The sequence below is a fragment of the Pundamilia nyererei genome, unplaced genomic scaffold, assembly GCF_000239375.1.
Source record: "Pundamilia nyererei isolate P.nyererei 1_Seehausen unplaced genomic scaffold, PunNye1.0 scaffold00003, whole genome shotgun sequence".
NCBI classification, from domain to species: Eukaryota; Metazoa; Chordata; class Actinopteri; order Cichliformes; family Cichlidae; genus Pundamilia; species Pundamilia nyererei.
Genome location: NW_005187404.1, coordinates 9,387,319 through 9,397,523, shown reverse-complemented (window position 1 = coordinate 9,397,523; position 10,205 = coordinate 9,387,319). Strand labels below are relative to the sequence as shown.

Sequence of the window (10,205 nt, the reverse complement as noted above, 5' to 3'; positions counted from 1 at the left end):
ATATGGCCCAGCCCTACCCTCTATTACTGAGAAAAGCCACATATGTAAAGGATTTGATCAGTGATCTCTCTCTAGGCAGTCCTACCATTCACCATACAAGTTCACACCTTTCTCAAAAGAATGCTTTACCCCAGGTCGGTTTGACTCTATACCTGCTGGTAGCTGACAGCATTAGCCATGCTGTTGGAACTGGAACGAGACATCCCAGGTTTGGACGTGACCCTCTGGCCCTGCAGCTGGGCAGGGTTGGGTGCTATCACTCGCTGAGACATCAATATGGGGGGCAAGTTTGCATTAGCTGCTGACCGGATGACTGTGTGACCCTGCAGAAAGGAGAAGGGCAACAAAGGGTTTCATTGTTCAGCAGAGATCAGAGAAAATCCCTGATGTCTGCAAATGACACCTGCTCACCTGGTTTACTGTAAATGGATAATACACACCATGGCTCATTCACACAAGCACGTTCTTCTAAGTTTAAGTGCTTTTTTATCCACCGTAGCTCAAAATTTTATCTGGAGCTAAAAATCCAGAAGATTTTGTTTTTTTCCCTTTTGAGTCTCAAAACTGAAAGCTTGCACAGTTTTTAAAAACTGGCACGTATCATTGGCTAAAAGATGAAAACAAGACCGTACTTGGTAAGAACATTCCTCTACAGTGAGTGGTGCAACCACCAACAAGGCGATGAATCATCTCAGTAAATCAGATAGGCTAACCTGGAGTCACTGATAGCATATCCACGCTGTCCCACAGCAGAGACGTGGATTCAGTCTCAAAGAAAACTGACATTTTGCTAAAGACATCAACAAAAGGCGGGAGTTCAGCGTGCGGAGCCAGCTCTGTAAGGACTCTACATTTGGTGAAGTTTAAAATGTGACTACAGATAAAAAGGAGACATTTCAGATTCCATTACTGTCCTACATGGTCACATGACCCTTTCTTACAGCCAAAACGTCTAAGGTTCATTTACATCATAGACACTGGTGCAGCTTTGCTGTTGGTTACACTGAGTGACTTCTGTAGTTCTTGTTCTTTCTTTGTGAGTCAAAGACGTCATTTAAAGTCAGCACGGCTGGTTTAAGGTGCAAGGTCGAGACAACACTACAGAACCCCAACAATCACACAGTTCCTGGAAAACAGGAACTTCACTGGTGTGATCTCTAATGAAAATGTACCCTTCACTCACTCACTCACTCACACACACACACACACACACACCTGTGCAGTGCGGAGGTTCTGGGGCTCAGGGTTGTGTAGACCTGGCCTCACAGGTAGCTTCCCCAGGACAGGAGAGCTGTGGATGGGAGGAGGCTGCACAGATGACGCAGCATTCTGGACCACTGGGACCTGCAAGAGAGCAACGATAAACCAGGACTGGAACATCTCAGATTGATTTTCTGGTGCTTTCTTCATATATAAATGTTTACTGCATATGATTTAGAGCAGGGCTCTCAAACTAAACGAGACACTGCTGGCACCGTTGTCTCATGCGAGGGCAAACAAAAACAAACAAGAAAACACCCACAAATCTCCCCTAAAATGTAGTTTTGTTTAAAAATTATTCACATTTTGTATAACAAGACAAATCTTTTTTTCCTATTTTTGTTCGTATTTAACAGAAGTGCAGACATAGGTGTGCAGATTGGTTTGTGAGTCTGTCAGTGAACTAACACACCCGTCATGTTTGTGTCTCTGCTCACGTCGCCTTCATATTCAATCATTTGACGAACTTATTTTAACATTTCACTCAACAACAAACAAAATCGTCACTTCAACAGTCAAACTGCATTTTATTTCTACAGGTCCATATATGGCAGCAAGCGGGGCTGCGAGTGGTCCCCGAGCCACGGTTTTGGGAGCCCTGATTTAGAACAATGTTACAGTACCGTCTGCAGCTAAGGGGTACACACATGTTTCAATACTGATTTCCAATATCCTGCACTATCCATTGTCTATATAGGTCATGCTCTCCAGATATAAACTATTAGACTATTATTATTACTATGTTAGGATCAGTCTATGCAATATATAATCATCAACAGCAGCTCAACGTGGCAAAGACCAAGGAACTGATCGTGGACTTCAGGAAGACCAGGAAACACTTGACCCCTGTTTCAGTCCAGGGGGTCAGTGTTGACATTGTGGAGGACTATAAATACCTTGGAGTTCACATTGATAATAAACTGGACTGGGCTAAAAACACCACAGCACTTTACAGGAAGGGCCAGAGTCGTCTCTATTTTTTGAGGCGACTGAGGTCCTTCAACATCTGCCAGAAAATGCTGAGGATTTTCTACGAGTCTGTTGTGGCCAGTGCGATCCTCTATGCTGTTGCATGCTGGGGGAGCAGGCTGAGGGTCGCAGATGCCAACAGACTTAATAAACTAATCCGTAAGGCCAGTAATGTTGTGGGGATGGAGCTTGACTCCCTCAAGGTGGTGTCGGAGAGGCGGATGCTGTCCAAGATAAAGACTATGTTGGATAACACCTCCCACCCACTCCATGACATGCTGGTCAGTCACAGGAGCTCGTTCGGTGAGAGACTGAGATTACCCATGATGCACCACTGAACGACACAGGAAATCTTTCCTGCCTGTGGCTCCCTGTACAACGCATCTACTTAACACACTGTTTGCTGCTACAACTACACATGTTTCTTTTCCAACTATTTATTTATGAGTGAAGTATGTATGTGTATATATGTATATATTGTACTATTCTTAGTTAGTGTATTGTCTGTCTTGTCTTAATGTTGGTTTAAAATGGAGCACTGTAACAAAAAATAATTTCCCCCAGGGATCAATAAAGTATTCTGATTCTGATATTTGTCTAGTTAAATTATTGAAATATTAACATGACAAACTGCTGCCGTGATTAAATAAGACACTGAAGCCTCCTTGAGCAAACACTGATTTGGCACCAAATAAAAGTGACTTGAACTGAACCCACATAACCACGGCGAGGCACCACGGACAGATGCAAAGAGCTGCAGAGCTCCAACAGTGGCCGTGACTGTGAGAATGTGTGGCATCAGCAGCACTGACCTTCTGGACCACATTCTCCTTCTGCATTTGACTCTGCCTGAGCTTCTTCAGCAGCACGAGACGAGCCTCCTCCAGACGAAGCTCTTCTCTTAGAGCTTTGATCATCTGCTGCCTCTCCTCTCCTGTTTTCCCCTGGTACAAACGAGCACACAAAATTAGAAAGGCACACTATATCCGGACATAAGACCAGAGGCAACTTCGAGCTCGTTGAACTCAACAGCCAGTCTGTATAAACCAGACTAAACCTACACAGAAGCTGCAGTTTGAACAGCGCGTCGTGTTTCTGCATCGACACAGGATGTGACTGCAGAAAGTAAACAGGACACGTTTGGCTGAAATATTCTTTTGTGCAAAGTCAAAAGCAGCAATTTAAAACCTGTTTACGTCAAGAAAAAGTGATTTTGACCAATTCATTCACAGGATTCTTCATGCATCTGTAGTAATGTCATTGCTGGTATTTAGACACATCTGTATTCCTGTTTCCATGACAGCCTGTGGAAACATGCAGGTTTCACACATGTGACACCGACTATTACTTATATTTGTTGTTGTTTATAGTCCACCTGCGTTTACTCAGAGCTTCTCCCTGATTACTCTGCTCTTCTAAAACAGCTGCTGACAATGACGTCCTCTGCTCTGCATCTATAATCAGACTCTGGAAACATTACAGTCCATCCACCACTTTGATCACACTCTGGATCTTCTGACATACAGGATGAAATTAGACTCATTTCATTACAGTAGATGTCTTTTGGAAAGTGCTGTGACTCAAAAGGTCACAACTCCTCCACTGTTCCTTTCTTGAAAACCTTGTGACAACACCGTACAGAGAAGCTACCCAAGCTCTACTCCCACGCAAGTCAATTACCTCCTTAAGAGAACAGAATTGCCTTTTATTGTCATTGTACATGTACAAATGATTGGTGCTCCACGCCAACTGTGCAGGAGTAAGAAAACAAAAACACAACAGTGTTAATAGCTCCTGTGAAAAGGAAAAGCTTCAATCAGGACTTCCTGGTATCACTCTTGGTTGGTGGTGCCTCGGCAGCTTCAGTTCAGGACTACGCTTCCTCCTGACCGTCACCCACCCGGCCTGTTTTCCCTGCTGCTCAGGACAATCTGCTGGGTGAGCTAACAGTGGCTTTGCTACCATCGCTCGCCCCGACCGCAGGGCTTAAGCTAGCTGCAGGGTTTTTAGGGTGTGAAGCCAGGTCTCATTAAGTGTAGCATCCTGAAATATCTGAGCGACCAACCTCTACACTTGATTTATGCACCAGCGTTAAAGGACTTGTACAGCATATTCAGTCTATTTCTGCCCCCTTGCAGGAGTGCTGCGAATGCCTTTTACCTTGAACATGTCCAGGTTAGCCTTGTGCACACGCTCCTCGGGCCGAGGTGTCGTTCTGGGACTGGAAGCCTCGTTGTCTGACAGGATGATGACATCCGGTGACGGAGTTCGTCTGTCATGATCAGCATCACTAGTAAGAAAAAAAGATCAAACACAAAGTGCAGTCAGTTTCTGCAGCATTTAAAGTCGTACTTTATCATCACAGGATCTGACAGCTTTACTAAACTGCGTGGGGCCGCTTGACATCTGTTCTGCTGGTTTTCCCGGTAGGTTCAATGGAAGTCAGTTTACAGGTTGGGAATCTTTAGTCATGCTCGTTGGTTAAAAGCAGAATAACAAAGAAACTGCGCCCCATTTCTAACGTCCATGTGCTGATTCTTAAACTTAAAAGCAAATCTTTCACCAGCTCCAGACACAAAGGTTTGGGGGACAGAAACAGTAATGTACATTGTCACACATTTCATTTATCAAAGAAGATTGAACATACTGTATAGCAACACTAGATTACATGTAGGCTAGTGGTGCCCTTGTGTCATTGTTCCATGTTATACATTTCATCAGCCCCACAGTTTGAGGGCCGATTTACTGAAGAACTGACTGATTTTTACAGCTGCCCCTGCTGCATGTGCATTTTCATTGCTGTAAAACAGCCATAAAACTAACCACACCTTTGGTACACCTGTGTTACTTTGTGCCGTTTAGTAATTTGGGCCCTTGAGGGTGTTGGTTACTTTTCGTGTGGTTTAAACCTTTGCTATGCACCTTGCACACAATGTACATACAAGCCCTGCTCTGTAGGGGCGAGCTGGCACCAAATACTGTATGTGGACTATTCCACAGATTTCTTACTGAACCTGTGGAATAAGCTGGTCCCTCTGTAGTCATGTAAAAGCCACAGAGACAGTGTGCCGTGGACACTTCTTGCAGTTCGGTGGCCAAAAATGTGCCAACGAGGACAAAAGTGAAGATTTTCATTGACAGCCAAGGTTTCACCCACTAGCTACTAGAGTAAAACTAGCTGCTAAGGTGAACTGGTATTGTCCTTCAAATAATCAGATAAACGATGCCTGGATTCAGGTAAACGGACATGCTATAAAGCACATGCCTGCTCTTTACACAGAATCCTTCTGTTTAAAATGTTTATTCTCACCACCTCCTCCCAGCGCTCATGTCGACTGGCTCATCCAGGATGTTCTCCTTTCCATTCTTACTTGGTCCAACGGGGCTACTGTGGCTTCCCAGCCTCAGACTCCCATTTAACTTCTCCTCATAAGCAGCACCCATTAGGCTCTGATGATGGAGGCTGCTGGCTCCAGGGCCTTTTCCATCTCCCAAGCTCCCTGCAACATCTAGGGCTGCTAGGTCAGCTAAGTCCTTGCGTTTAAGAAGTGCCAGCATCTTCAGGCGCTCCATGGCCTCGTGACCTTCCATTTTGAGGCGCTTGGCCAACGCCTCTTCTCGCTCACTGGTTGACTCAAGGCCTCGCTTAAGTAGGTTCAGCCTCAGCGCCTCCTCAGACATCTGCTCCATCCTAAAAACAAGAGAGGTCAGACAGGTCAGCAGAGCCACCTTAAACCCAAATAGGTTCAGGTCAGATAACAAACACACTCCTCTATGTAACTTAAAGCATGAGTACAGTTATCCACCACATTGGGTGCAATAGCTGAACGACTCTGGAACCTCCAATCCTTCCCAACCCTTATTCCAGATGTTCTCTCCTCCCTTTGTCAGCAAAGTTAATCCCACGTTCCTCTGAAACCACGGGGAACAACTCCAAGTTATCCCAGCGATCCGAGCTCGAATCACTTTTAATCTGGTATTAACATGATTACGTTTGTATATTTCTACACTTTTCCTAATCCAGATATTGTAATGCAGATGTAAATACAGAGAACACAGCTTTGCATGGCGCTCGATGATGAATACTATTTTTGTGTAGACTGGAAAAAATAAAGAAATTTATAATTCGATCGATAAGAAAAAGCAAAGAGCAACAAAGATACAACCCCACCAGATCATAGACCAGTTGGAAAGGCAAACCCTGTCCCTGCTAAGTTCCACTGTTAGCGTGACAAAACACACAAAGCAGTGTGTAATGAGGAAGAGCAGGGGGCGAACCTGACAGCAAACTCACTCAGATGGACGAGTCAGATTAAACAATATATTTCATTGATCGTCTCCTCTGGGTTACTATAAAATAGTTTAAAGCATGAATGACTTCTGCATGTCGGCAAAGCTGAGAGGAAAGTGGAGGCCAGACAGCGCTGAGGCACAACTTTGACTTTGAAGGTAATCGGGCTCCGTGTCTGGTTTGTGCTGCACTTTTCACAGTAGCTCTATAGTGACTGTAGAGAAACGTACGTAGAAAATCAGACGGAGATCTTAGACTAGACAACCTCCAAGAACCACATTTTCCCCAGCAGCCAGTGGGTGTGCAACGTGCAGTGTGGTGGAGAACTCTGGAGCAAGTCTCATGTATGAAGTGAGTCATCTGGTCTACATGAATACAAAACGAATGAAAACTACAATCCTTCCAGCTCTGGGCCTGGGAGCTGACCTTTGCTCTCCTGGACGCCATTCGCCCAGTCTGGAGGTTACTGCTCCGATTACCACACACGCACGCACACGTGCGCACACACACTCGAGCACTGCTTGACAAACACATTTTACTCCTCACTTTGTCACTTCCTATTGGTAGATTCGACCTGCTGGCGTCACTCTGGCGTGCCCCTCATGGTGTCGGGCTTTTCACCGCTCTAATCTGTTCATCCTGTCCTCCACTCGTGTCAGTTATTAACCTCACATCTACAGCTGCCTCTTTAGCACAGGGAGGAGTCTTAATGGTCCCACAGCATGGCTCTCCCTGCCACTTCTTCCTCTAATTAATTTGTGACGCAGCGGTGGAGTCGTCGCCTCCATTTGCTGGGAGTACAAACACGAGCAGCTCGTGTAACCCCTCCGCCGATCCAGCCACCTCACCACGTTTAATGAGCCAGAGATCTGCGCTGAGAAGCCAATCACAGCTAGCCTTGCTCTGCACGTCAGTAACTGGCACCCAACGCTCTCTCACTTAGACTTCCCCTCCCCCTGGTTACTGTCGCTGCTGCCAGGCTTTACATAATATAATGACTGTTACAGTCAGCAGTGCCCCCCAGATAAATAAATAAATAAACAAACGCACACTTTCTCCCTTCGCTTTTCATCCACCACACCCTTCCAACACACTGCCAGGCCGATAACGGAGAAGAAAAGAATAGATGAGAAACACAGACTCAGCCCTACGATCACACCTCTCCTAACCCCAGCAGGATAAAACATTAAACATCTGTCACACTGACAAACTGTGGCGCTCCAAGGAATGCTTCCAGTTTGCACCAGCAGATAGACGGCGTCCACACAGACAACACACATGCAGCTCAGCATTCCGATAGAGGGCAGAGTTTTGTAATCCTCCCTCCTACTCCAGCAGTACAGTACCACAAAGAAACACTCCTCCCTTCTCCTCTACCCTCCCCCAACTCCTCAAACGCTCATCTTTTCCTCCCTCCTCTTTCACTGCAAAAATAAACACAAGCTTAATTTCAGGGGCCCCTTCGATGCCGCCAAAGCCGAGTGCTTCATTTGTTCACGTTATACCAGCCAACAGTGTGTGTGCACGTGAGTGTTTCTGAGGCTGGAGGGACGGGAACGGAGTAGCAGCACCGAGACACAGAGAGGCTTTTTCTTTATTGCTGTGTGTGTGTGTGTGTGTGTGTGTGTGTGTGTGTGTGTGCAGGGCTAGAAAAGAGGCAGAGACAGCAGCTCTCTCCTGAAATAACGCCAACTTGTAATTCCACCTCCCATCCCCCAAAACACACACACGTTTATTCAAAGAGCTGTCAATCAGGAGGGTGCTACTAAAACATTCTCCTCACAATTAAATCCGTAGTCTTCCTCTCACTGACGGCGCTGTTGGAAATCCATGGCAGAGATAACCTTGATGTCTTGTCCTGTCGATGTGGCACCAGATTAACAGTGTTTGCCAAACTGGGTGTAATGGTAATAAAGCGAGTGCACAGTCGTGAAAACCCATTTGCCTGACCGCCTCCTGTCTTTTGTCCACTCTGTCCTTTTTCTGTGGGAAAGTGTTTAATGTTCAAACTGATGGTTCTACTCGGCGGTGGACGCGAGTCTGATACGTCAGGCCCGACATCCAATCGCTTCACTTACTGATTTGATTTTTGCCCATTTTGTACTTTTCATCCAACTGTAAATATGGACGTTGTTATACTAAACTATTAGCACCTCAAGTCCAAATCCAACCTCTGATGTGGCTGCAGACGAGCAGCCATGCCTGTTAAAGTCTGCCTGTATTCATACGTAGTAGGTGCACTGCAGTTTATGCCGTCTGCAGGCAGGTTCACGTGGTCACACTCAGGCATGTAAACGTCTGCTCGGAGCCTCGCACTCCCAAAATCTATGCTGCTTCGAGCCAAGCGGACCACAGCGTATCTGCAGACACTGAAGCTTATAGGACACCATTAAGTATGCACAGCACATGTGCTGATGACACAAACATAATAATGTCAGTACAACAAAATCACAGAATGTACTCGGAGTTTTCTGGACTTTACAAGTCAGGTAAACATTTGTGATGATGTACTTTGGCTGTGTGTATTGTGCTTCTGCTGCTATGGCTTATTCCACTTTCTGTTACTCAATGCTAACGATGGAGCTACCATCCTGTTCTTATTTTGACCTTTGTTATTCTGATCTGTTTCTCAGATGGGATGATATATGCACTGAATTCAGCTGCAGAAAAAGTGGAACCACTCCCCTCACGATACTCTGCTGCTGGTTTGTTAGTCATGCATTTTATCAACAAATCAGCAGAAGAATAAACAGGTGTTTCAGACAGCTGCCATCCAAACGCACACAATGAAAGCCAGACTGCTTACAGCTCCACCTATTGACTAAAAGACAAGACTATCAATAACCTGACTACTGTGACTACGTGTGATTTCACAGTCTGCTACTTTGTGGCTGAATTGTTTCCAATTGCCTCCATGTTGTTATCATAGCACTAATAGTTGACCATGTAATATTAAGCAGCAAATAACCTGTCACGGTTGGACTAGAGAAGCATCGAAGGTGAAGGCAACACCCATCTCCTCTCTTAGCTTCTCGTGTTCCTCCCTCGTGGTGCTGTAACTCGGTATAGCAAACACAGCTTGGTATCACTGCAGCCTTCTTCCTATACTTTCCCACCACTAGTCTGTCAGCTTGGTTAGCCATCACCAGTTGGTCTGTTTATTTTTGGTCCCACAGGAGCTTAGCTTAATCATTCTCAGCCAGAATAAGGACAATTTTGACAAAACACACTGTCAAGAATATTAAAACTTGAAGTTTCTCTCCTAAAACATTAAAAAATGAGATATTATTCCTTCTTGTCACTGCGTCTCATTGACAAACTGGTGCATAAATAGAACGCTGACTGACAACATGACAATGCTAACTACCTGGAGCACAAGCACCTCTCTTCCACTGATGTTGTTGGACCTTACTAAAACAAAATGTCCCGGGTGGCTTGTGTCCTATCCACAGTAACGTCATTCCTGCTGTATGGTGGAAACGCCTTGTTGCTAATCATATCAACCATCCTTCAGGAAAGTACCAGAGTCAGCTACCATCTGGCTTCTTCAGCTCGTGTGCTAGAAAAGACAGAGATGTGCAGAAAACAATAAAACCTTCCTTGTGATTTCAGGACGAAGGAGCCTAGCTCATTGGTCCAGCAGACACACTAAAGCAGCAATGCGCGCACACACACACACACACAC

At 45.4% G+C, this 10,205-nt stretch overlaps 1 protein-coding gene across 3 annotated transcripts in view; it reads right to left on the bottom strand.

Annotated features, from left to right (window-relative positions):
* The window catches only part of gatad2b (GATA zinc finger domain containing 2B), a 41,685-nt gene that overhangs the window by 4,746 nt on the left and 26,734 nt on the right, over positions 1-10,205 (bottom strand). Inside the window, exons 1-6 of one of the 3 annotated variants that reach the window (XM_005720905.1) lie at positions 9,888-10,041; positions 5,540-5,920; positions 4,390-4,519; positions 3,042-3,173; positions 1,216-1,344; positions 153-323 (exon numbers count right to left, since the gene is read on the bottom strand). In XM_005720905.1, the coding sequence (XP_005720962.1) occupies positions 153-323; positions 1,216-1,344; positions 3,042-3,173; positions 4,390-4,519; positions 5,540-5,919 (942 nt within the window). In that variant the 5' untranslated portion in view covers position 5,920; positions 9,888-10,041. Of the gene's footprint in view, positions 1-152; positions 324-1,215; positions 1,345-3,041; positions 3,174-4,389; positions 4,520-5,539; positions 5,921-9,887; positions 10,042-10,205 lie in introns of those variants that run through there. The other 2 variants (XM_005720906.1, XM_005720904.1) reach the window with 2 other exon arrangements.